Genomic DNA, 27,831 nt, shown 5'->3' on the forward strand with positions numbered 1-27,831 from the left:
ACTGCTTTCAGTTTCTTAAAATTCCTTTCCCTTCCGGTGCTGGATTCCTCTGAATGTTCCATTTTGATATGTTAACACTCTATAATGGGAACTAAGACAGCCTAATGCGTGTTTGATAAAGTAGCCCGCTTGCTCAGGAGCAGAATCAATGAGTAAGATACGTGCTATCAAGCAAACATTTGTTAGAGTAAAGCCACAGAACTTCTGGTTCCGGGCCAGAATCAAATCTCAAAGGGCTGATGGAACAAACCATGGCTTCATTATATTTAATTTCCATTCAAATGGTGATCTAGTTGCATTGTGTTTGGTGAGAGACAAGGAAATCATTCACTTTTACGGATTCAATGGTTGGCTTTGAGTCTGTTCCTAATGACAATTTAACACCTTTGCTATGTGTACTTCATTCTTCATGGTCTCAGTGTAGAGCCAAGAGAAGTTAGCCACATACAGTGTGAATTTTCAGAACAGCTCCCACGGGAATGTCCAGGAGCTGGGCCATGATGCTGCTGACATTAGTATTGATGGTTGTATTCCTTTCCTGAGGCTACTATAATGAATTACCTTAAATGGAGAGGCTGAAAACACTACCTATCCATTACCTCACAGTTCCAGGAGTTAGAAATCTGAAATAAGTTTCCAAGGTGTATAAAGGCCATGCTTTCTGTTGAGGCTCTGAGGACAAAATATGTTGCCTTCACTATTTCAACTTCTAGCCCTTTCTATCTTCTATGAGTTTTTCTCTATTCTCCTCTACTCCAGGCTGTTTCCACCAACACATCACCCCTACCAAAGTCTATCTCCCTCTGACATCTATCCTTGAGATGATCTTTAGGGTCCATCCAGATAACATGGAATATCCCCTATTTCTAGTTTCCTTCTGTTATAAGATACTAAATTCACATTTTAAAGATGAGGACATGGACATCTTTATGATTCATCATCCACCTACTATGGTGACTTTTATCTTACTCCCATAAAAGTAGTGTAAAATGGTTGCTATGTTACCTGTAATTTACCTTAATATATTTCCATTTAGACAATATCACTACTATGTGAATGTGCAAGTCAATTCACTTTATACCCTAGAATATATATACTATGTACATACATATATTTAAAATACATGTTCATGTATAATAACATTTTGTTCAACAAACAACCATGTATCTACAACTGTGGTCTCAGAAGATTATAAGAGAGATGGACACTTCCCATCACTTACTGCTATGTTACAGCCTGATGAATTCATCATATCTTGGTGAATATAAAGCAGCCAGTCAAATAAAGGTACAAAACATGGGAGGACAATCAGAAAAATAAAAATTTTAAGAATGACTAAAAGTACAGCACACTCAGGGCTGAGGAGATGGCTTAGGATGTAAGATGCCTACTGTGGCAAGCATAAGATTCTCAGCACCCACCTTTTAAAGGCCAGGCATGGTGGCATGTGCCTCTAACTCTAGCACTAAGAGTTAGGAAGTGGAGAGAGACGTAGACCCTGACGCTCAGTAACCAGTTAATCTGGGCAGAATGATGAGCTTTAGGAGATGTGAGAAGCCCTATTTCACCAAGCAAAAGTGGACAATCATCAAAGAAAGACATGTGACATCACCCTCATGCTTAAACACACATAATTAACAACACACATCTACACCATGCTATCACACTATCACACACACACACACACACACACACACACACCACATACACACACACATACACACACACACACATTACATACACACACATACACACCCACATACACACACACACACACATACACACACACACACATACACACACTATAGCACAAGTACATGCGGCTAAGTACAGTACTTAGTGCTTGATGAGAGAGCATGCTGCTGGCTTACATAATACTAATGGTCCTGTACTTTTAATCACTGCATTAGAGTAATAGCCCAACATGACTCTAACATGACTATAAACTAGTACATTATGCTGTTCCTGCAGCAGACTTTCAGGTGTCATATTTTCTGCAACTCTTGATTGCATCAAGCAGCCAGGTTAAGTAATGGACCTATACCATCCAGATACAAGACACTCTCATGTTTACACAATGATGACCTCACCTCACGACATCTCTTAGAACAGATCCCTGTTTTTAGGCAAAGCATAACTGCTGCATGACTCCTAGTCCATATTTGAAGACATAGGTTTTCACTATTGCTGTTTAGATTTGATCCAGAGAAATATCAAGCATGCAATTTCCCTTTGGTGAAGTAAGAAGAAGTCAAGGTGTATACAGGCTGGAATGCTGTTCGGGTACTTCCCTCTCATGTGAAAGGAACATAAGAGTCAGGCAATTAACACACAAAACGAGAACTTTGATCAGTCTGTCATTGCATGCGTTTTTGTTCTTATCGTTCAATAAAGGGCTAGACTTACAGTAGAATTAATCTACTTTAATTGCCTTGAGATAGCAGACTTATCAAGGATAAAACACTTCATGGACTTCTAACTTTAGAAAACGTTGACAGCCAACAAAAAGAATAAAAGTGTATAAATATCTAAATCGGCCTCCGAAAACTTACAATACTTACAGACAAATATTCTCACTGTGGTGACACTGCACTCCCCTGGTCATTTTGCTTAAAGTTTGGTCTTTCAGGTCCTATGTGTAAGCACTGGCAGATTCGAAGGAGGTTGAGAGAACAGCAGAGAACACTTGCAAATAATCCCAGAAGAGTTAAACCATCGAGCTTGAATGCTTGATTGCTTCCTGGACCTATGCTCACTGTCACGATTTTCTCTACTTGATTGGCAGAATTTAGTCTCACTTTCTAATAATAAAGTTGTTCTCAGTTTAAATCTTAGCTTTAAATATATCAGCAGGTCACAAAAACCATCGTGGCTTTGAAGGGTTTTGCCAGCTGGTCTCAGCTGCATGAATTGATCTGTCTTGCCCTTCTGTCTAAATCTCTCTAGATAAAGCTGCCAGATTTCAGGAATATCTTAGTTGGGATTCAAATATACTTGGACCAAATATAAATACAAAGAGACAGAGTAGGCTTAATGGCTTTGGCTATGCTAGGGGCAAAGATATCTGCCACAGCCCCTTTGCTGGCCATCTATGGTCTCCTAGTTCCCTGGCCAAAATCTCTGGCAGATCACAAGAGTTCACTCTTTGCTTCCTTTTAAAGATTTGTTTTACTTTAATTAAGTGTATGAATGTGGGTTCAGGTGGCCATGGAGGCCATAATGAGGCACTTGATCCCCTGGACCTGGAGTTACCAGTAGTTATGAACCTGCTGACATGATTTCTGGGACATGATCAAGTCCTCTGTAAGACTATATACGCTTAACTGCTGAGTCAACTCTTCACCAGAGGCTTTTGGTTTACATGACTCCAATGCTTCCTCAGTTCCCTGAGCTCTCAGAGTAGACATAAGGCAGGCTCCTCTCCTATTATTAACCTGAGCCATCTTTTCCACATCTGTGACTTTAGTAGTGACCCTATAAACTGCAATTCTCTAATCCTTGTAGTCATTCTTATGTCTAAAGTCCTGATGTACCTTCTGATCTACTTTCTAGAGTTCTCCATATGCTAGCTACTGCAGAGCCAAATCCATCAAAACCAGAAATCCTACTGTGTCGTATCTTCTGTCCCTCATGTGCCTACCCCTTAGTCTCCTAGGCTTGTGGATTCTCTGTGTCATGACCTTTGTCCTCCCTGATCATCCTTTTTTAACATGTGTGTCAGGGCTGGCCTTCCTAAAACATCCAAGCAGTCTTCTCTCATTTTTCCTCACTGCAACCATGACCAGCATCCTTTAGAGCAACCTTTCTCACGGCATGTATGCTGTAACACCTTTGGATGTGCATATCTTGTCCATCCTACTTACTATAAATGTCCAAAGAAGAAAGTATTCATCCTGTCCTTTTTACCTTCTGAGGTACATACTTCAGATCCCTGTATATCATATAGAACAAGGAGTGTATATGGTAGCTGGTCACCTTTTTATCAAAGTTGTCTAAAGACCATATATTCTAAACTCCATCTTATTTATCCTCATAAACCACACAGGTATCTGTGTTCCTCTTAGATTTTAAGAAAATATTTTGGATAAAACTTTGGGATTCAAACTGATCATAGAATGACCCAATGGATACATCTACAACACAACTGCTGGAACTCAGTACTCAAGGAACATCAACTAAGACTATAAAAGCCAGGGTACAAGATGCTCTACTGTGTCTTCTCACAATGACAGAGAAACCCAGGATACCTCAATAACAGGACTGCTGAAACCAGATCAGAACAAGGACAACTCCAATAGACATGCTAATGTGGAAGGGGAAAGGTCGTATGGCTCCATCCCTAGAAGAGGAACAGCAGACAAGTCCAGGGATGTTGAGCTAAGGGAAATAGTCTTCCCCTAGGGAGGAGCTCCCTAATTGTCTACCTCAAACCAAACAGTCATCTCTGAAATCAAGTACATGCACGATATGCTGAACAGACTGAGCAGGTTGTTACATATAATGCAACAATAACAATTAAACAAAGGAGACCAGGAATTTGAGAGAAAACAAGGGAGGAGAGAATGGGTGGTGTTGAAAGAAGAAGGGAATGGAGGAACATGCGGTAATTATATATGAGAAAGAGAGAATAAAATAAGAATGCATGGAAAAGCTCAGCAGATATTCGTTGGTGAATCATCTGAAGAAGATATTTACAACTATGTTCTCTGGGACCAGGGTCTAGGGTCCATCTGAATAGCTCCTATAGCATTGGCTTTTGAGACAGCAAAATAAAACCAGCTCACTGATGTTCATGAGCTACAACATTCACTGCGGCTCACTTGTGGCACATCCTGCTGATTGCACAGGCTACTTAAGCAGGACTGTGAGTACAGCAGGAAGTGTTGCGCCACAGCCACTACCTGAGCAGCAGAAAGTAGAGCCTCGTGGCACTTATTCAAAACTGGTTGCGTAAGTCTGCTGAACAAACAGAGTCTATGACGTGTTTTGTGTTTTTCAAGATACTGCTCTTTGTTCCACAGATTAGTTCATTTACAGACAAGAATGGACACAGAAGCAGTGAAGAGGGCAAACTTTCCTCATAGTGATGTTGGAGAAGGCTGAATCATGACCTAAAAAGACATCTGGGTCCTGCGTTAACAAAACTTTCTCTTGCTGTAATGGAATGCCTAAACTACACGTTTACAAGAAGAAAGATTTGTTTTGGCTCATGGTTGCCAAAGTTTCAGAAGATGATTTTGCTTCTTTTGGGGCCTAAGGTAACAAGGAACATTTTTATGGATAGTGATTGATGGAGTGAACATATCATCTTATGGCAGATAGGTGGCAGAAAGAGAAAGAGGCAGGAACAAGACACACCTCTCAAAGGCACACCACCTATGGCTTACCTCCAGTTCCTCTGAGAACTCATTAGTGAATTAAACCCACTGATGTGGTTAGCACTCTAGTGATCCATTCATTTCTCTCTCAAGAGCTCTAAGACCTGGAAAGCACGCCTTCAATATACAAACCTTTGGGGAACATTTTATATCCAAACCATAATAAGCCCAACACCTAGGACAGGTGAATGTTATCTTACATGGAAAGGGGATCTTCTCAGCTATGACTAAGTTAAAGTTTTTCAGACAAGATTATTCTGGATTGTCTGGGTGGGTCCTAAGTGTGACCATGAGGTTCCTTATGAGGAAGCATTTGAAGAGCAGATAGCCAGTGGTAGAAACAAAGTCATCAAGAAAAAGTAGAGTCTGTTGGCTTTACAGATGGAGAGAGGTGCTGTGTACAGTAGAGATGTGGACCTTTTCCTAGAGAAGACTAGAAACAGATTCCTCTAAACTCCCTTCATGTTATCCATATCAGGGTTCATTTCACTCTCATGAGCTTCCACAACTATAAGACAGAACATGAGCTGTAGTCAAGCTGAACTTGTGACAATCTGTTACAGCCACCACAGGACAGCACCACAGAGACTAAGACCATCCCTCTTTCTTCTGGCAAAGCAGACCATAACAACAAGAGCATTCTGTTAAATCATCAAAAGCAAGTTAGCTAAAAGGAATTATTTCAAATGCCATGAAGCTCAGGTTCTGGCATGAAGTTGAAGAAGCCATGAACAGAACTCAGATTGTTTTTGCATTTGGCAGGCCAGAATTCCAAGCATGGACAGTTTGTTGTGTAATGCTGTTCATCTATGGCACTTTACTCTTCAGGAGAAAAAACAATGCTGTTCAGAAAAATACCCTCATTTCAAAGGAAATGGATGACTATTCCATATATTAGCCTTTGCAATATGACTGGAGACTATAGGAAAGCCAAATGTTAGTATTCATGATGGTTTGGTTATCATGTGTATCCCTTCATGACATCTCCTGTAATCCATATTGCTATAATAATTCTTACTCCTATATTTAAAAATGGAGCTCAATTCCATATCCCAGAGCCCTCTAAGGTGAAGTAGAAGGGAGACTTGTTTCAGAGGCCCCTCTGAGTCTGAGCAAATAGATAGATATTCCCACTGTGCAATCTGGTCAACACCCGCACACTACCACAAAACAACAATGTCTTAGCTAAGCTGTTTGTTGCTGTGATAAAACACTATGACCAAAAAGTTTTCTGTGGCTGCTGTAATAAATTGTCAAAAATTCACTTGCTGAATGTGACTCCGAGTTAGTCTCTCATGGTTCTGGACCCCCTTAAGTCTGAAACAAATGTGGATAACACAATGACTCATTCCATTCTACAGCGTGTAGTTCATCATCTCGAGAAGTCAGGGGAAGAACTCAAAACAAGAACTTGGGCCAGGAGCTGATGCAAAGACCATGGAGGAATGCTGCTTACTGGCTCGCTCCTCATGGCTTGCTCAGTGTACTTTCTTACAGGACCCAAGGTGACCAGCTCAGGGATGACACTGCCCATGGTGAGTTAGACCCCGTCACATAATCATCTGTCAAGAATGCTCACAGACTTGCCCATAGCCACCCTTATGGAGGCATTCTCTCAATGGAGCTTTCCTCCCCTGAGATGACTCTAAGCTGTGTCAAGTTAACAAAGAGAGAATAACATTTGATGGTGTACACTGAGAGAGAGAGAGAGAGAGAGAGAGAGAGAGAGAGAGAGAGAGAGAGACAGAGAGAGAGACAGAGAGAGAGAGACAGAGAGAGAGAACCTATCCCCCCAAAACTGGCCACTCTATCCTTTAAATTACTTTCAAAGTAAATATCCAAACAAAATTAAAAACATATATACAGCTAGACAAGATGGCATACACCTTTAATTCCAGCACTTTGGAAGCTAGCCAGAGCTACACAGAGAGACTCTGTCTCGGGCATGGCAGTAGTATATATAATAACCAAAAGTAGAAACCCACTAATAATGCACACCAGTGAAAAAAACAAAAGGTAATATATCCATACAGTACAATATTATTTGGTTGTAAAAAGACAGATAACCTTTGATAACTTTATGTTGCTATAAAATATGGCCACAAAAGTTCACATATCACACTTCAATTTAGGTAAGACATCCGGAATAGGAAGATCTGTGAAGATAGAAAGACTAGTGGTTGCCAGAGTTGATGACTAAGTGGGAAGGTAACAGACAATGGCTGCCAAGGCACATGTGCTTTATTTTGGGTATTATGAAAATATTCAAAGTTAGGTGGTGATGACAGTTGTGAAAATAGGTGAGCATGGTAAAAAAAAAAGTTAAGAATACAGTAAAGGAGTAGATTGTTTAGTTTAAAAAATAAAGCAAACCATTCTAGGGGCTTTTTTCCAGCTGTGATTCTCATACTTTGATTATATAAGACAGACCTGTTCATCGTGTGATAGTAGGAATTACTGGGCTCCATCCTCTAAGTCACTTCTCAGAAAATGTCTTTCAGTATTCATTTTTTAAAAAATATCCTCTGGGGGTTAAAACCTTACAGAGTCTTTAAATAAAGCATGAAAGAGCCTTCCGACAAACTCCTCCTGTATGTGATCCCCCAGTTTCTCATCTCTGTGCAGCTTTTCCTCTCATTGAGTTCAGCACAGCCAAATTTAATCACACAGAAGGACACTGCTCTCCTGATTCTCCCTGCAAAACTCTCCTAGATTTTCTTCATTAACTACTCAGTGACAACTGACTTGCTAACCTAGATGAATGGACAGCAGCTGAGCCAAACAAAACACGGAACCATGAGAAAATCCATAGAGTCACAGATTATTAACCAAATCCTTAAAGAAAATTCATTTATTAACTTGAGATTTTTGCTGCATTGTGCTTGCTTCCAGGGCAAACCATGAACTTATGTGAAAGTTTAACAGTGAAAGCAACAAATATATAGATGATGACATTACATTCCCCCAAGATTTTATAAGCCTACACTATAAGGTGAAATAGAAAATCACATCAAAGATTTAACAGTAACAGAAAAATCCACAGCAGGCAGAGTGCCTTCCCAGGTGAAGACAGCACAGCTCTAACAATATACTTTACAAAATAGGGTGGAATGGAAGTCTTCACATAAGACTGAGAAAATAAGAGACGTTCACTCTAACACTGTTTAAGGTGGGCGGGATATATAAAATGTTACATCCATCTCTCCACAGTAGGCTACTATAAAGTATACATTGACTCGGAGTATTACACTGAGAGAAGAAAATCATATTGGAAGCCCAGGACAGAATGATATTAAGAGACTCCACCCACCTACATGTGAGTATGCACATCTAGTTGAAAGAAAGGAGCGGCAATGAGCATGCTGTGAGCAGTGATACCCTCCATGAGGCAGGACTGAAGGGGGGGAAGGGGAATTTTACAAAGCTGTGTGGTATGAAGTAAATGTGTTTTGATACTGGCTTGTTTTGTGTGTCAACTTGACATACAAGTTAGAGTCATGAGATAGGTCGGAGCCTCAGTTGAGAAAATGCCTCCATGAGATCCAGCTATAAGACATTTTCTCAATTAGTGGTCAATGGGGGAGGCCCAGTCCATTGTGTGTAGTGCCATTCCCTGGGTGGATATCTTTCTTTAAGAAAGCAGGCTGAGCAAGCAGTGATGAGCAAGCCAGTAAGCAGCACCCCTCCATGGCCTTTGCATCAGCTCCTGCCTCCAGGTTCCTGTCCTGCTTGAGTTCCTGTCCTGACTTCCTTCAGTGATGAACAGTGCTGTGGAAGTGTAAGCCAAATAAACTCTTTCCTCTCCAACTTGCTTTTTGGTTATAGTGTTTATTGCAGCAATGGAAACCCTAATTAAGACAGAAATCTTCTTGGTTCTGTTATAAAACCATTAACAAACATACAATAAGATAGAAAGCTTCCATTCCCAGGAATGCCCCGGTAGACAGTAGAGTACCCCGAATAATGTTGTAGAAATGATTCTCATATTGGGTGAGGGCAGGGTGAGATCAAGACATGTGGGGTAACTCCTTTCTCTTCAGCATCAAACTTTGGTTCCCCAGGCTATTCCTATCGCTACATAACACACTTTGTTATCTCTTGTCCATAAGAAATACCTTCCTTAATCACACACATAACTTCCTACTACACCAGATCTGTGGTCTATTTTTCAAATGTTGCCTGTGTATTCTGTCTTTCCTTCCTCTCTTACCACTTTCAAGCTTTAAACATTCTAAAAATAATCTCACACAGGAAAAAGGATAATCCAAATATTATCTATAATCCCTGGATCCAGATTCATCGATTAGCACTGCCCATCCCCCACCCCCATATGAATGTGAACAACACCTGGCAGTTCTCCTGATGATGCTTCAATTCTAATTTAAATAGCAGCACTGATACCAAGAAGCTTAAAACTCATCTTCACTTGGCTCCTGGGTACCACTGGTTTTCTCTCCACTTCACTGGATCTTCTTCCACATAGAGCTCTCCAAATGCTCCAGGGTGCTGGTTCCAACCTAGGGTTTCTTCTCTTCTCTATATACACTTGTATGCTTCATCTAGCACAAGAATTTAAATTCCACCTATGTTGTGAGATAAAACTTGCATATCCTGCTGTCTCCCCTGAAACCAATCTTCCTATTCCCAGTCCTTCATGAGGAGCTCCAGTGGAGGCTTATCTTTATAGATCAAGAGGTAAGCCTCTAAGTTCTGCTATCTTGCCCATGCCCACTCTCCCTTCATTGTCCCTCAACCACAGAAGATGGCAACTACATCCTGTCACTCATCTAGGCTCTAGATCTTAATGTCCCTTGACTCCTTCCTCTGTACTGAGCCCACATCCAGTCCAGACCTCAGCCACCAGGTAGTACCCCTCTCTGACCCTGCACTAAGGTGCTCGAAGCTCTCATCAAGGCTTGCTGAGAACTAATCAAACTGTCACTGATCTCCATTAAATGTGCCAGCCATGGAGTCTGCTCCCAAATTTGTAACTAAGTACTATGGCAAGTGGAATGCTTGTTAACTGTGCCCTACATCTGGTGACTTCACTGACAATATCTCAGTATTTGATGATCGTAAATCTAGCAGAGACAAAAGTAATAGAGTCCAGTTTTGTTCTTGGCAACTGCATATTAAAATACATATTCAGATTAAGAGCTTTGTTTTGTCTTACAGTCCCGATAGAAATTTAGTCCAGTGAAGCTCAACAGAAGAAAACCCAGAGGTAGATATGCAATCTGATTTGTGATTCTAGCACCAATTTACTCATAACACAGTATTCTCTGTTGCATGTTTCAGCTTTTAGGTGTAGGGCATTACATAGAGATCCTTTCCTGAGGAGTTATATCTGATAGATCTTCAAGTACTGTTTGCCATTTCCTGGATTCCTTTACTAGTGTCCCTGCTGCAGTCCTGGCCCTGTGACAGTCTATCTTCAGCTGAGGATCACAGTTCTTTGCAAGAGAAAGTCAGACAGTATCACAAATTTGTTCAAAACACAGCCAGTGGTTCCCAGCTTCACTGTTCAGGAAAGCCAAGGGTCTCACAAGCCTGAATGGCTACACATCCTTCCCCATCCTACTGCAGTTACTTCCTGGATGGCATTTCCAGCCCTTCTGCTTGGCTTCGCACACTTCAAGCACCCTCCTACCTCTGGAAGGCAGAATTCATCCTTCATCCTGGGATGACCATTCCCAGATCCATCTGCTTAACATGTCTTCCCACTCTTCTACTCCTCCTTATCCGCCTTTCTCTTTTCTTGTCATAGGAGTTTTCATCTTCAAAAATCTTCTCTAACTTCCTTATTTATTGTATTTATTGTCAACAAGATGCAATTTCCATGAGGTCCTGAATCTTTACCACTTTTGTTAGGATGCATCAAGAAGCTAAAGTGGAACCTGGAATGTTACGTATATTCAAGACCATTTATTGAATGGAAAAGAGCTTTGAGCAGCTAGCCAGGATTAGCCAGTGGGGTCAGCATCCTTTATTTTAAGCAGGAAGATGAGTTGACATTATACTTTATATACTTTATATAATTTATATAATTTATATATATGTTATCATCTAAGTATATGCATACCAAAAAAGCACAGCAAATATAATGCTGATGTTATAAAATCACCCCACTAATGTAATTTAGGAAGGGAAGACAGATGGAGAGACTGAGGAAGACTAATTTCTTTGTAAAACTAGCATAAAATCAGAACAGGAACTATTATCTCAATTGAATCCATTTTTCAAAATCAACAGAAGCCAGTTGCGGAGCTTTGAATAGAGACTAGTATTCCAATAGATGAAAAACACATTTTATGCACTGAAAGCATAGCTTCATAAGCCAAAGCAGCATTATGAAAGCTCCTGTCTGTGCCAATGCAGAGGACGGTAATGAATGTGTAAGCACTGCTCTTTAAATGTCAGCTCTACAAATAGGAGTTTGCCCCTTCCCAAGGCCTAAACCTCCCTCAACAACCACAAAGTAGTGAAAAACCTAAGAAGTCATCCCTCGGTGTCTCATTTCCTTCTAATTAACTAGCCTTGGATGGTCCTGAAAAGTGTTAAGATTAGCAGTATTGAAAGATCTAGTGACAGGCAACTAACTGTTCTGTAAGCTATCAATGATAGGTAAAATTTTGGTCACAGGAATCTTTATGAGTACAGTCAATCAAGGATTTACTGAATATATACCTTGATCATTGAACAGAACAACATCACACATACAGTTCCAATATCCTCAGGTTTATTCCCAGCAAACGAGGAAGTTTCTTTTTTATTACATTCACTGAGGTCCTACTGCACTGTGGTAATAGATTCTGTGACTATGACTAAACATTCAAGGACGCTAAATCTTTCTTCCAAAAAAAATATCAATCAGTACAGCAAGTGTATCTACCCAGAAGAGCAAAGTAATTACAGAACTAAACACCAGGCTACAGAAAAAAAAATATTTCACAAGTTTAGAGCACCCTAATGACAGAATTCAGTAACTGTTGAGTTGCAGTATATATGAGGGACTCATTTTGTTGGTCAAATAGCATAGTTACAAGGGAAATATTAACACTTTGCATGTAACTTCTATATATTTATTCAAGTATTCACTTCTCCATTTATTCATCAAAAATTGACCAACTACATACTGAACACTATTTTAGGTACTAGAGACTGGAAGCACAGATCAAAGGAATACAAACTTTGCTCTCATAGATTTCCTTTTACTAGAAGAAGACAGGTTACAAATCAAATGAAACAAATAAATATTTTCATAGGATGATATCATCATAAAAACAATAAAGCAGGATAATAGAATGACCCTGAATTCTATAAAGAGAAGAGTGTGTGGTCAGGGATGGTGTTGCTATGGAGATTATTCTTCAGGTAAAGCTTGTATGAAGATAAGGAGCTTGCCATGTCAAATGTCAAGGCAGAAGGCACAACAGAGCAAAGACTCAAGAGAAGGGGTGAGATTGTTTTCAGAACCAGGATGAGAAACTATGCCTTGATCCTGTTGGCTGCAGAGACAGAGATGCACATAGGAAACAGGATCCACTCAGAACAGCTTCCAGTTATTAGCATTGTTTACTTTGTCTTTTGAGAAACATTCTAGGCTGACAATGGACATATTTTAAGTGAGGAAGTAGTATAGAATAAATTCTTTCCCCAAACAGATTTTACACAAAAGATTTTCCAGGGAACTGGAAAGCAGACTAGAAAAATATCACTCATAGTACACTATGACTCAGAAAGATGAGACAGAAAAACATGAAAAGGCAAATGGGTATGTGAAGGTTCAGCCTACTGACGTTCTAGAGAAATGAAGAAAGGGAGCCCAGGGGAAGAGAGATGAGACTGAACGTATGTCAAGAGCCATATGCAAGAAAGTTTCCAGAAATAATAAAAATATTCATCTAAAAATTAAGAATTCTATTAAATCTACATCTAAATATACAATCTACAGCTAAACACCAAATTAAAAAAAAAAAAAGGAAAAAAGGCTTCCCACAAAAAAAAGAGAGGAAAGGACAAATTACCATGAAAGAAACAGACTGCCGGGTAACTTCTCCAGGATAATAAAAAATATTGAATGTCAGAGACAATTCTTTGCACAGGGAGAAAGGGCTACCTAGAATCTCTATATGGAGGATATATTTTTAGAAGATTACAGAAGAAAGGCATTTTCAAGTAAGATGAGTGGAGAGTTGTTCTGATGGACCTGTTTTTGAAAGGAAACTCTGGGTTGAACTTGAAGTGGAAGGAGAGCAGATCCAGTTCTGAGATATAAAATGGACTATGGAAAATGATAAATGTGTGGATCGATCTAAATAAACACTGAGAATACTTTTTAAGAAATAACGTCCTGTCTTGAGGAGTTAAATTTGATTAAAATATAAAACAGCATCAGAGTAGATTACAGTACTAGTAGTAGAGGGATTACAGCCTTCTCCAATACTGTTAAAACTACAAAGTTGGTAAAAGCGCCTTTAGAGTTTCATAAGACAGATGTCAATATTTTGAACAAAAGTAAATTAAAAGAGGAAGAGGAAATATTGTGTGATTTCCAGACTAGTAAAGTGAAAATTGTGATTGTCAAAAATTAACCCCCCTTATTTTTCTTTTTTCTTTTTCCTCTTTGTCCCTGCTCCAAGTCTCAAAGGTAGGTTCTAGTGTCTCTGTTTCCCCTATTGCAATGCCTGGGACTGCTCAGCTTGCCTAGAGTATAGACTTTGGTTCCTGCACACTGACTCATAGTTCCTACCCTAACATCATTAATGCAAGAGATGCATTTCACAAGATGTTCACAAGATGAAGGAAAGATTATCTGGGGTTATTTTTCTGGTAGGCCAGCTTGAGCCAAGAGTTCTCAATAAAAGTTATAAGCATTCCTTTGCTAGAGTTTCTAATGACCTTGACCTGGGACTTATTTCCTCTCTCCTATAGTTATTTATATGTCAAATGAGAAACCAAATATAGAAAGGCCAATTATTCTAATCTTAAGATGTCTGCAAGAACAATGAAAGTTAGCCTAGATTGTGGGCTACTCATCAATTGGTCAGGGAAGTTGTAGTATGGCAGTGTACAGTCTTCAGCAAGCCAACCTAGACGATGTTTATAACCCCCCATAATGTGTGAGTAGGCCTTGTTCAAGGTCAGCCTCACCCAAGGCAGCCCCAAGCACCAGATGGTTCCTGTTGTAATTTCTCGTAAATCTGGCTTCTCTCAAAGGTCACTCACTGCACTTGTGAGGAACAACTGCTTTTTATACTCTTGTCTCTTCTAGTGTTGGATTACCAGGGAAGGAATATATCCGCACGTATCTCACATCTTCAAGTGTCAAGTATTAACATCAAGATGCAAATTAAATTTGAGTGGTCCTGGGAAGTGTTCAGAAGAGCAGCCCTGAGCGACCTCGGAAAAGCATTAGTTTCCTGACTCTTAGAGCAGTAACATTTGAACAAAAAGGTACATGGAATTTGAAGGACATAATATGGCCCCACCTCTCACAAGGAGCTCCAATCTCTAAGTGGTAAAGTACCTCTTACCTTGCTAAAAGGAGAGGCGATGGTATAAACTAATAAATAACTACCAGGCATTCATGATAGGAGAAAGGTGAATGCCTGTTATAAATTTTTAATAGTAAAATTCATGGGCTATAAAGACAGTTACAACAGCTAAAAGAAATGTATCCATAACACTACTACACTTGGGTTTGTATGGATGCTATCTGTTACAAAAATGAAAGAGATAAACATATAGCATGATTCCTTGACACATTAGACAGATATGAGTGGGTGGACAGAAAGATCAAGGTGAGAGGAGGGAAGAGAAAGGAGTAGTTCTTCCAGTTTACTGCCATTATAAAGTATACACTATTATAGTATGGTGAGGTTTTAAACACATACTGGCTCAAATTAAGTATTTTATATAATTTTCTAGCTTGTGACATTATTTCATCTTTTGTTTTTAAACCTTTGGCACTAACACACACATTGTATAGTTGCTTGTCTCCATGACCAAACCAAGCTATTTTGCATTTTTTAAATTGGGAAATTCTGTTGGGAAACATTGGAGTAGGGTAAATATTAACCTTGACAAAAAAAATACTTTGAGGTTTGATTTTTCTTTAAGCACTTTGTAGTGTGAAGAGTAGTTTGAGGAACAAAGTCAAATGCTGGAGGTTCAGTTTTCACTCCCCTAAACACATTTGTTTGACTCATCTGCACCAGATGTGCTTGATCACATGTGGTTGGGAGGTATCTGGGCAGGAAATATATCAGGATGTACATTTACTCCTGATTGGATGTAGGTGGGAGGTATGTAAGCAGAAAATATGTCAGGATGTATGCTTGCCCCTGATTGGACCTGATGAGTAATTCAGTGAATTTTGGATTTTGCCTTTTTAAGCCCCTGCAAAATGTTACTCGTGGCCATTTTTTGGAAACCCAAAGATGGTCCTGCCAGAGATCCATCCTCCTGGCCAGTATTTAATTAAAGTTTGCTTCAAATTTGGCTTTAAATTATGGTAATGTTATTATTCTTGACTGGTGGGATTAACAATAGTAAGTGATTGTCACTGATCATTGCCAATTACTTGTTAACAGTATACAGACAATAACAATGAGCTGGCAATAATGATTCAGGTCCCATGAAGGTGAGAGCACAAAGCTTTCATCCCAGCTCTAATCTGAAGAGCTGGCCACTGCAAAAGGAAACTTTATGGGGCCTGGTGCTGAAGGTCTGTACTTCTAGCACTTGGGAAGTGGAGACTGAAGGATTCCAAGTTGAAGGCCATCCTTGGCTACATTGGGAGCTCGAGGTCAGCTCGACTATATAAGACTGTATAAAATTTTTAAAAAGCAAAAAGGAAAAGGAAGGAAAGGAAAAGATGGTTTAGAGAAAAAAATCACCTAATAATATCTCAGATTTAGAAAGGGAGAAGAAGGGAGGGAGAAGAGGGGAAGAAGAGAAGACGCAAAGCAGAGTCATTCTTTTTCCTTAATGGCTGGACAGAATCAAAAGGATTTGACCCAAGGAGACATGCAAGTGTGAGCTAGCAAGTGAAAACCACAAATGGTCCAAAGCCAATCCCACTGAACACCAACTCCAGCCCATGATGTTAGCAATCTGAGAAAACACTATGCAGTTAGTTGGTACTTTGGGATTTGGCTTAGAGTCCATGCGACCATTTTCTATTTAGTTTAGAAAATAATTACGAGTATGAAGATGTGGAAGTGCCTTCACCAGGAAAATGAGGTATCTGAACGTCGATTACCAGGATCAACTCTTAGGCCCTTCCTCCCTTGCTGGTTGTGTTTTGGTAGGTATAATCCCCAAATACTGAGTTATGGCAACACTGAAACTTCACCTGGTTTTCATATGATAAGACTTAATTAGTTCACTGACGCTGTCCTCAAACAATTAACCTGCCTTAGTCTCCTCAGTACTATGACTATGTACCAGACAGAAAATACTGTGCAAGCTGCCAAGGGAGGTATGCAATTAACAGTGCTACTAAATGTGATACTCACGAAACACACCAATGACCAGCATGGCAAGATTTCCATAAGGGTACAGTACGTGACACTCACACGTTAATGATAACCAGCAGCTGTGCAATTAGACTTAAGGCCTCCTCAACAGGAGGGAAATCATGCCTAGTGCTAGAAACCTAGCCAACTTCCTAGGGTTATGGCGTAATGGATTTTTGAAGAGAATCTATTACTGTCACTTTGCTAGACCAGCATAAATCCTAACTACATTCTAAATCTTATACCTAATGGGGAGTGTGGCTACCGCATTTCATGCTTCCATGAAGCCTTTCTTTATGGCAAATGGAGACTATCACAGAAAAACTACCAGATACAATGTAGAAATCAATGAATCATGGGCTCTCAGCGCCAGTGTGTATATCTATACAGCACAGTTCTCTCATCTGTGGCTCAGGGAACACTTCCAAAGATGGGGCAGACCGATTTTAAAAGCTAAACACCAGGAAGCCTGCTACAGACTCCTAAGTTACTCATAGAAACGACTGCCTAAACAACACTGGAACAATGCCAATATTAACAGACATACTCATACAGAAGGGGAAATCTCAGGGGTCCCGCACCTTGACAAGGGAATACAAGCAGCTAAGGACACCTGAAGAGGATGAGTTAGTTTCTCCTAGGCATGAGCCCCCTCATTTGCTACCTACTATAAAATGGTCAGCCCTGAAACTGTATCAATATACATACAAATAACAAAAATAGACTCAGCAGGTTGCATTTATGCATTTGTTCATGCTTACACATGCACACATGTATACATGCATATGTAAAAATAATGAAAAGGTCATTCATTTGAGAGTAAGGGCAAGAAAGGAGTTGTACTGAGGGGATGGACAGAGGAATGGGAGGGAGACTATTATGTAGAAATGAGTGTGCACCTCTTTCTCCTGGTCCTTTGCTCCACATCCCAGTCTTCCTCCAGCTTTTAACAGGAAGTTAGCTGACTCCAAAGAAAATCACTACCCCAATCTCTTCGTACTGCTCAAAATAAGCAAGGTTATCAAGACTCTAATATGACTTTTGTTAGATAAATGAAACGCTGGTGCTGAACTCAGTTTTTAAAAGTCTGAGTACTATACTTCATAGTATTAGGGATAGCTGGGTATCCTTCAAGTTGCCATGGAGACTTCCCATGTTTTCTGTTTTCTTCTGAAAGCATCAACATACTTCAGAGTAACAAATCACTTTACCAGTTTCATCTTCCCTAGAAATGGCAATGTTCTGTTTTATGGTCACATCAGTATTTCACCAAACTTTTTTTTTTTTGGTGTACAGTTGAGCTACCTTTCCCTGCCTGACTTGCAAGTAATTCAGCCATGTAAATGCAACATCAACAACGACATTGTGAGCAGAGATAATATGTGTCACATCCTGGCCAGAATGTTCAGGACACAAGGCCTTTCCTCACCCTCTCTTTGTATCTGCAGTGAGTTAGTGAAGGAGGACCAGTCTACATCAATGGGGAAGCCAGAAATGGAAGATAACATCCTCTGACACCCTTCTCAGAGGAAAATTGCCTGCTAACCATAAACCAACACAGGGCTGTTATGTGAAGTATTGTATATTTGGGAGTCAACAGAGTACTGGAGCCCAGTGTAAACTAGTGCAACCAATATATTTAAGGGAATTAAATGGTTTGACTGCTAGAGTTCCAGACCTTTCTCCTAGTAAATGACATGCACTAGTCAGAAAGGAAAGAGAAGCAGGAAGAAATAATTGTGATTAACTACAATTATATATGCATATATGTATATATACACACACATATATGTTTACATATGCATATTTTATAAGAAATGTTTATATATGCATAATTATAGCTAATCATGATTATATATAAACATGTATATATATGTATATATATATATCTTGCTTGTAAGTAATATGTAATATATATGATATATACATATCACACACAAACAATTGCATATATATTTGGTAGATGGATAGATAGGTAGATAGATAGATAGATAGATAGATAGATAGATAGATAGATAGATATTGAGTACAAACAAGTACATTATTCCTCTGATGGTGTTTCATTTCAAATATACCTCACAGCAAGTTTAGGAGACAGTACTATTATCATACACATTATTAAAATAAGGAAATTAAAGCATATATGCAATATTCAGGAAGCAGGAAAGACAAGTTCAAAGTTTTTTATTCCATTGCTCAAGCTGTCTGAGTATGCATCCCTGTTGAATGAGTTCCTCTTCATTTACAGGTCCTAGATGTCCGAGAGGGTGTCAGTTAGTCTGGGGACAGTGTGAGTACTGTAATAATTACTATTGGCCATCTCTACAGACACTGGGGCCTCTGCCAGGCAGCAATCACCGAATTTTCCAGCATGTCCCTGAAGTAATGTATCAACACTGATAATAAACTTGCCAGGCCTGAAACTCAGCCCAGTCACAGTCCATGGGAAGTCCATCAGCTGGGCTGGCTCAGTCCTGCCCAAGTCTAAATAAAGAGCTGAAGCTGGTGGCAGCTCTCCGTGAACAAATAAACATGTAGATCAAGTCATGACAGAACTTAGTGTGCAAGCCTAACTCAGATATGCTTAAAAGTCAGGAAGCATTTCCAGGTATCACATTTACATAAAGACTTGCCAGAACCATGCAACAGATTCATTACAAAGGCAAAGTCCTGAATAGAATAAAGAGCATTAGAGAGACACCTCTGTCTGCTCCTTGTTTGGAACCCCAAATTGGAGTGTCTCGTCACCACATTACACAGGCTACCTGACTAATGAGCTAACATTTGAGCATCGCAGTGAGACTGAAGCAGACCTCCAGTGATCACAGCCCTGGTCCTATCTTCCTATGGATGAGAAGTTACAGGAAGGCAGCAGGCAGCTCAAGTCCCAGTGTTGGCCAAGGTCTGCATCAAGGCCTTTAGGTGGGTATAATAAAAAGTTCAAGTGTCATTGACCTGGTATTCTTTAGAAAAATGAAAGAACTGTGTCAAGAAATGGTCATGGAATGGAAATTTCTGGTTTCTATAGAGACTTGGTTGTATCATATGATGTTTTCTGAAAAATGACTTATGAGAGGATATTATCACTAAAGCAGACACACAGAAGGATGTTTTGCTGAGAACAGACACTTGTTGTTTTTCTGGAAGCAGCCTGGAAAAGGGGCATGTGATGTTTTACTGGAGTTGATGCTTGCGGAAACACGTGATGTTTGCAAAGTGTATAATATATCCCAACAGACAGTGGATGATGCTGTATGGTATTGGTTCAGCTTGCCACTCTTTGCTGGTCATCATTTGTCATGACTTTATAGAGAAAAATGCCACCAAAAACATCTGGTGGTATACTGGCAGCTTCTTGCTGCTTCCTCTGGATGGAACTGCTAGTGCTGATTTGTAAATTGTGTTTGTGAATAGACTGACCTGATGCTACCGATTTGATATCCTGACAATGCAGACTAGATTTGCCCCAAAAAACTATTTCTAAACAGGTCTACATCCTCCTTTGCTCTATTAACCTTCATTTTCACTATCTCTGGTGTGTAGAAGACTAAAAGGGAGGCTAAAACATTTAAGTACCCTTATTAAAAATAGGTTTAAAAGCAGATAAGCCTACAGGCCATAAGACTAAGATTTCACTTATTACGTAGTCTTAAAATTCCAACTCTGTCTTTGAGGTCTCTCCCTTTTGTGGAGACAGTCTAACTGTAGAACAGGAAGTGTTCCCTGCTGCTCACTGGAAGCCAGGCAAACCAACATGTCTAAGGGAGCTTTGTGAGTCACCTAGCAGCCAGCATCAGGACACAGTGCAAAGTGGAGGAAGACTACCTCATCTTATTGCCCATAGGATTTAATATGGAATGTGGCACGTTGGGGTTGGGGTTTGATCCATGTCATGTCAGGTACTGTGTGTGACCTACTGTCACTCAGGGTACATGTGAACACGGCATGACCTGCAGGGCATAAGACAGGGCCCAAAGCCAGATGAGTCATGGTTTGTGAGAAGATTAATTAAATGCAACCCAAGGTGCTCCAGGATGAATACAGGAAGTAAATCTCAGATAATAGAAGGAAGAAAACTGTCACTGAACTTAAAAATGAAGATGGGCTTATAGCATGTGTCAATTGAGCTCATATGGGTGACAAGACCAGGATCTCATATGTATTTATGTTTTATCTTTTGCTCATCTTTAAATCATTTTTATTTTATATATATGGGTGCATTCTCCCTGCATGTCTGTGGACCATGTATATGTAGTGCTCACAGAGGTCGGTTGGATTGCATGGAATTAGAGTTAGAGACAGTTATAAGCCACTATACGTGGATGCTGAAAATCAAGTCTGGGTCCTCTGAAAAAATTTCTACTCCTCTTAACTGTTGAGCCATCTCTCCAGCCCCATGTTATTTAAAGGAAAAAAAAGTCTTACAAAAACTTCCATAGAACACCACGACCATTCAAATGTACAATTTAAGGATGGAGTAGCAGAGTGATGTAATTTCTAAATATCAGAGTTCCACTCTATTTTCCTGCGCTCATGTGTTATCAGCGGCATGCTAGCCTGTCTTTGCTTAGCAACTCAGCCTGGCAGATGAACCACTGTCATGTAAACTTTAGATATTGTGTTTTATTAGAAGATTTAACAGCACTTCAATGACTTTTACTCTAGAATTAGCTCCCTCTACATGAAACTATGTGGTTTAAGTCTAAAATAATTATCTTAGGTGCCTTCTATCTCCTATTTACTATGTTGTACTATTTCGAAAGAGAGTTTGTTTTCCATTTAAATTTAGGGTGAAGTTCAGTTATCTGGAGTTCTAGATTATCAGTTACTCTTTCACAGGGTAATAAATATATACTGATTTATTGCAGGAAGGACTATCAATAGGTGAGGTGGCACAGTTTACAACATAACTCGACATATTAGAAGTAGAAAAAAATGTTTAAAATTCCATAGTAACTGGTATGTAGTTATTAAAGCTTTTCTACTTAGATAAAAGAAAACTTTGAATTCTTCCTTACTTATTACTCCTGAGCAAAAACAAAGTAGAAAGCAGCTTGCTATGAATTCCAGTAACAAAGGCCTGAGGCCAAAAGCAGTAATGTTCACTCTGGCTGCTTGGGAGAACCACCCGGAGGGCTCAACAAGTTCTCAAGCCCTACGTTAGAGTTTAAATTTTAATCCTCCATGCCAGGGTACTAATATTAGGCCAGAGACTCCTAATGCTTGCCCTGCAAGCTAGCACTATCAACTCCTGCCCATCCAACTGCCAGGCCCCACTCTCTGTGTCCTCACATCCCACCAGGGGCCACATCTTAACGCTCTGCCTCCCTCGTGTCCTATCTCTAGGGCTGTAAGGAGAGCCCTCATGTAAAAGGGTGAGAAAGCTGCAAGGGAGATAGAGAAGAACATACTGATTGATAGGCTCGAAGTCTCTGTTGAGCCCACACCCCAGAGATCATCCAACCACCGGACCATTCAATGCTTCACTAAGCAATGTATGTAACGGGCAATGTTTATGAAAAGACTGTACTTGTACCATTTCCACATTTCTGGAAGTTGTCTCTAAATCCCAGATGCAATTTTAACTGTGACACTCTCACTGAATTTATGTTTTGTAATGAAGTTCTCCTCTTCCTTACCCTACTGACTTGAGAGATGATTCCAGTACAATCATATTCACTTACTTTAATTCCTTGTGATCCATAGCCAGGGGGCCCAGGAGGGCCTGGCAGGCCCTTTTGCCCAGTATCACCCTGTGAAAATAGGAAGAGAAATTGGCAAAAAAGTATGGACAGTGTAGGGAAAAAAATGGCGATATCACTGCTCTTAGCTTCCTTCTTAAACTCATTAGGGTCCTCTTGCCACAGCACAGTTCTATTTCCTTTACAGCTGTGTTTGTTCTAAACATTCTTAGGCCATTAGAATTGTTACAAACAAACTTTTGCATATAACACAAGTATAGGTAAAGAGGCCAAGAGCAGCTTGAAAGAAATGGAAGGAGAGGCCGGGGACTTCTGCTTGGCAAATCTAGATGTTCCTATTCCAGTCTGCCCATGCTAAGTCCAGAGATCACTAATGCCAGATTCTGCTCAAGTTTGAACATGCTGCTCCCCTTTAAGATGGTCTCATTTCACTGGGAATACTGTTAGAGTCAGTGGAAGAGCTGCTTGCAGTACACACATGAGAACTTGAGCTTAGTCCCCAGTACCCACATGAAAAAGCAGGGTGTGGTACTTATAATATCAGAACTGAGGAGGCAGAGGCAGAGGCAGAGGCAGAGGCAGAGGCAGAGGCAGAGGCAGAGGCAGAGGCAGAGGCAGAGGCAGAGGCAGAGGCAGAGGCAGAGGCAGAGGCAGAGGCAGAGGCAGAGGCAGAGGCACCATTCCCAGGGCTCAACAACTGGTAAATATTGGTGAGTTAAAGCCAATAAGAGAACCTGTCACTAAAGCAAGTTACGAGGTTTCTAATGAATGACATCTGAAGTAGTCCTCTGGACTCTACACACACACACACACACATACACCAACACACGTGTGTATATAAATATACATGTACACATGTACATAGTGTCAAGAGACGTTGATGAAAAATGATGCAATAATTTTCTTCCCTGTGACAAAAGTCAGTATATTTATGTTTTTTTATAGAGAGTTTGCTACAAAACAATGGTACACGGTATGGAATGCCCAAGAATATGAACAAGTCAGTGCTGGAATTCTTCCCATTTTGTATGAATTCCCAAATTCATACAGCATATTCTAGTTATACTCCCACCCTTCACTCCTCCTAGATCCTCCCTGCCTAATGATAGAAAACATGAAACAATAAGTTCAGCATTTCCCTGTGTGTCTTCGCTTACTAAAGAAAGACTTCTGAGGTGGGGTAAGATCGAAAAACAGTATGTTCTGCCCAGTGGAGACTTCCATGCATATTCATGCCACCATGTGGTATTTAGTGATGGGCGTATGTGCTGAAGAATATGAGATTAGGCAACTGTTACACCGTACAAGCATCAGTATCCACACAAAGCTAAGGTTTTAGGACATCACCAAGTGTTGTAACCTTCAAATGTGCAGCTGACTGAAGTTGTGTCATGACTGTAGTAAAGCTCTCAGAAGTTCCATGATCAAGTAGTGAACCTTTGCCTATCCCAAGAGATCACAAATCAACCCTGAACAGATCATGCTTTGAAGATAGGGAATTAAGGGGGCTAGAGAGATAGATCAGCGGTTAAGAGGACTGACTGCTCTTCTAGAGGTCCTGAGTTCAGTTCCTGGCAACCATGGTGGCTCACAACCATCTGTGATGGGATCTGATGCCTTCTTCTGGTGTGTATGAATACAGAAACAGTGTACTCATATAATACATATGTACATACATACATACATACATATATACATACATACATACATACATACATAAAAAGAAGATAGGGAATTAAGTTACTAAATAAGTCAAGGGTGCTTTTTCTTGTCATTATGAGAAAGATTTATTTTTCTCAAATTGTAAGGATGCTTTCTCATATCAAAAGTATTTTAAAACTAAAAATAAAGATGAGAGTGGAGAAGAAAAATGGATACAACTTCCCACTGACAGTGACTATTGTCATCTTACAGGGATCTTCATCTGTGTAGTCACCCACAACTTCCCACTGACAGTGACAACTGTCCTCTTAGAACGATCTCCATCTACATACAGTGACCCATGATTTTCAAAACTAGTCTGCTGCCAGATGAATTCAAGGAAGGAAAAAGGATTAAACTAAGAATCCAGGTGAGGCTGGGGTCCTCCGAAAATTTCTTGGTTCAAGAAGTCTTTTCTCTCTCTTCTCTAATAAATTCACATGAATTTTGGATGTGTCTAGACCTATTTAAAAATCTGAATTTGTAGTGTGTGGCTCATTGGCACCTTCTCTCCCACAAACATGACTTAAACTTCCTTCATTTTTTTTGAACAAATAAAAATACATTTCTTGAATATGCAAATGAATAATTAGAACAGCATCTCAAACTCAGCACTACCGAGTGATGGAGATAAAGCTGTCCAGTTCAGCTGGAACGTTTTTAACAGCACATCTGAACTCAGGTAATGTCACTATCATCTTCTGTTGACACAATCCAAAAGATCTCTGTCTGTGAGATTGCTGAAGTGACCTCACTAGAGGCTTTGGAAGGAGGACAACATCACCTCAGTGAGAAACACTGGGTCAGAAGAATTCAAGAATTTGTAAATACCAAGCTAGAGGAGATAAGTAAGTGATGTATACATAGAAATAGATGTGAAGGGCACCGAAAGAAATCCCTGTCACCTTGTACGGACACAATGAAGCTTGACCTTTACACCATGGTCTGACAGAGTGGCTGAAGACATACAGAACATACATTATCCAGTGACCTGTTAAAAGGCCACTGAAAACTTCTCTGACCAAACAGAGATGAGTTTTTTCTTTCAAGGTAGGACACCTATATGTAATTCAGGCTGGACTCAAACCCATTATGTAGCACAGGTGGGCCTTGAATTTTTAGTATTTCTGCCTCTGCTTTCTAAGTTCTGGGAATGGAGTTATATACCATCATGTCCATCTGTGATCTGCTTCATGACAAAATAGCCCAGCACCTGAGAAACCTGGAAATATCTTGAACACTTTGCAGCGATGTTGAGAGAAGTTCTCCTTGTGATTTCCCAAGGGAACCAAATGTTTTAAAGATACTGCACCTCACATGACATGAAAAAAGATTTCACCAATAATCCAGGAAAAGCTAAGTCAACAACAAATGCAGGTTTCATAAGAAGTAGCTGTTTACTGGTATGGTGCTAAAACTTGACTGTCCCATCTCAGACATCCTTGGGATGAGAAGTGTTTCAGAACTGAAATTGTATACATTTTGGAATAGTTGTTTGTGTATAATGACTTCCTCTGGAGGCAGGATACATATTCAAACACAATGCATTTATATTTCATACGCACCTTCTATGGAAGCCCTAATGTGCCAGGATTTGACTGTCACTCATTACAAGGAATCAGCTATGGACATGCCACTTGTAGCCACGCTGTGACTAAAAGTTTCTAAATTTGGAGCATTTCTTGTTCAGGGATTTCCAGTTACGGATGTCTTAACTGGTACCTGGTACTCATATCAGAGACCTGAGGACTCACCTTTGGTCCTTGGATTCCTATGCCCCGAGGCCCAGAGGGGCCTGGAGGGCCTCTGACCCCTGGTTCTCCCTGAAAAGATATAATAAATGACAAGTTACCAATTTAGAAAAAGTCTTATTGTACATAACTTTTCACGTTGAGTATACATTTTCAAAGAATAGATACAAAATTTCAAATCCCTTGAATTTTACAAAGATAGTCACTGAGTTCCTTTCACCCAAGTCATTTTGCCACTTGGACATTATGCGCCCTTTTTACTTTCTTCTCGGCATTAATGCTCTCCTCCCTGATAAACGTTCCATTTCAAATCAATCCAGTTAATTAACCTCCTGGTAGCATTCATATGTGCTTCTGTCAGAGCTTGTTTCTGTAAAGTTTGAAAAAGCAATTACTGTGCTTTTGAACAGAGGAGGAACGGAAATATAAAGATAAAATGTGGCCGATAAAGAGCTATGTCCACATCCTGAATGAGCTACCCCTGTTACCGCAGCATCTAAAACTGTACTATTTGACTTGGGGGTTGACTCTGACACATGGGCCACAGGGTGATTATGAGCACAGGGAATTTTCTGTTTCTCTAAGGTGTGACACTTTGAGGAAGGTCGAGCCCTGGAGTTAGACCTTTCTGAGATGGCAGGGTTAAAGACACAAATAAAAACCCTCTTCATCCTTCAATTTAATGTTAGGATATGTTAGGATTATGCCAGGTTAATGTTAGGATTGTTGAGGGTTGATATCATTTAATACCCACAACAATCCTCTAATTACCATGCTGACTTGTTTACCTGATTTTTCTGAACTTCAGTAAACTCACCAGATAGGTGGAAATTAATATCTACACTTCACAGAGACAGGGAATGAAGTGAGAGAGTGATTCATAAGGCATCCCACAGGGTACACACTCGGTAAATGTCAGTTCACTACACACCTGCTTTAATTAAAGAGGAAACTAAAGCCTTCCAAGTCTACACAGCCACTAAGAAGAGGCTGGGCTTAGCACACTGGAAAAGCAGTAACCCTGAAGAGCTATTACAGCCTCTTGGGCAAACAGCTCAGCAGTTTCTTTTAAAACCCAACATATATTTACCGCCTGACCTGGTGATTTCATTGCCAAGCATAGATCTGATGAAAGTAAGAGCACATAACACCCAAAGTCCTGCTCAAGAGACTCCTCAGCAGAATTATTCATAAAAGCTCAAAACCAAGAAGAGCCCAATGTCCATTGTCTGGAGGAGGAATAGACAAAGTCCTTCAAGAAACAGACTGTGGAGTCATGCTATAATGTGGATGCACCTCGAGAACACTGCTTTTCTTGACAGACACTGGCATACTGTAGGATTCCATTGATGGAATGTCCGGAAGAAAATAAATCTATAGAAATATAGATAGACTAGTAGTTGCCTGAGGCCAGGACTAAGGACATGAATTGATTATAAATAAGCATGGGGGATCCTATAGAGGTAAGGAAATGTTCTAAAACTGATCTGTGAAGACAGTTGTACTACTTGGTAAACTGGTAAAATATCACTGGATTGTGTACCCGAATGGAGAGGCTAGAGAGATGGTTCAGCAGTTAGGACACTAGTTGGTCTTTCTTAGTTACCAGTATCAATATAGAAGCTCATAGCTGTCTGTAACTTCTGTTCCAGGGCATCTGATACCCTCATCTGGCCTCTGAAACCACCAGGCAAACATGTGGTACATAAGCATACATGTAGACAAAACACTGTGTGTGTGTGTGTGTGTGTGTGTGTGTGTGTGTGTGTGTGTGTGT

At 40.0% G+C, this 27,831-nt stretch overlaps 2 protein-coding genes across 2 annotated transcripts in view; one reads left to right on the forward strand and one right to left on the reverse strand.

The window, feature by feature from the left end:
- Positions 1-27,831, forward strand: part of Umad1 (UBAP1-MVB12-associated (UMA) domain containing 1) — a 531,474-nt gene that overhangs the window by 178,860 nt on the left and 324,783 nt on the right. The gene's annotated exons all lie outside the window — the stretch shown is intronic.
- Positions 1-27,831, reverse strand: part of Col28a1 (collagen type XXVIII alpha 1 chain) — a 151,290-nt gene that overhangs the window by 36,558 nt on the left and 86,901 nt on the right. The window contains exons 24-25 of the mRNA XM_028755925.1: positions 26,058-26,126; positions 22,585-22,653 (exon numbers count right to left, since the gene is read on the reverse strand). Of these exons, the coding sequence (XP_028611758.1) occupies positions 22,585-22,653; positions 26,058-26,126 (138 nt within the window). The remainder of the gene's footprint in view (positions 1-22,584; positions 22,654-26,057; positions 26,127-27,831) is intronic.

Source organism: Grammomys surdaster, unplaced genomic scaffold (assembly GCF_004785775.1).
Source record: "Grammomys surdaster isolate TR1022 unplaced genomic scaffold, NIH_TR_1.0 126091, whole genome shotgun sequence".
Classification (NCBI taxonomy): Eukaryota; Metazoa; Chordata; class Mammalia; order Rodentia; family Muridae; genus Grammomys; species Grammomys surdaster.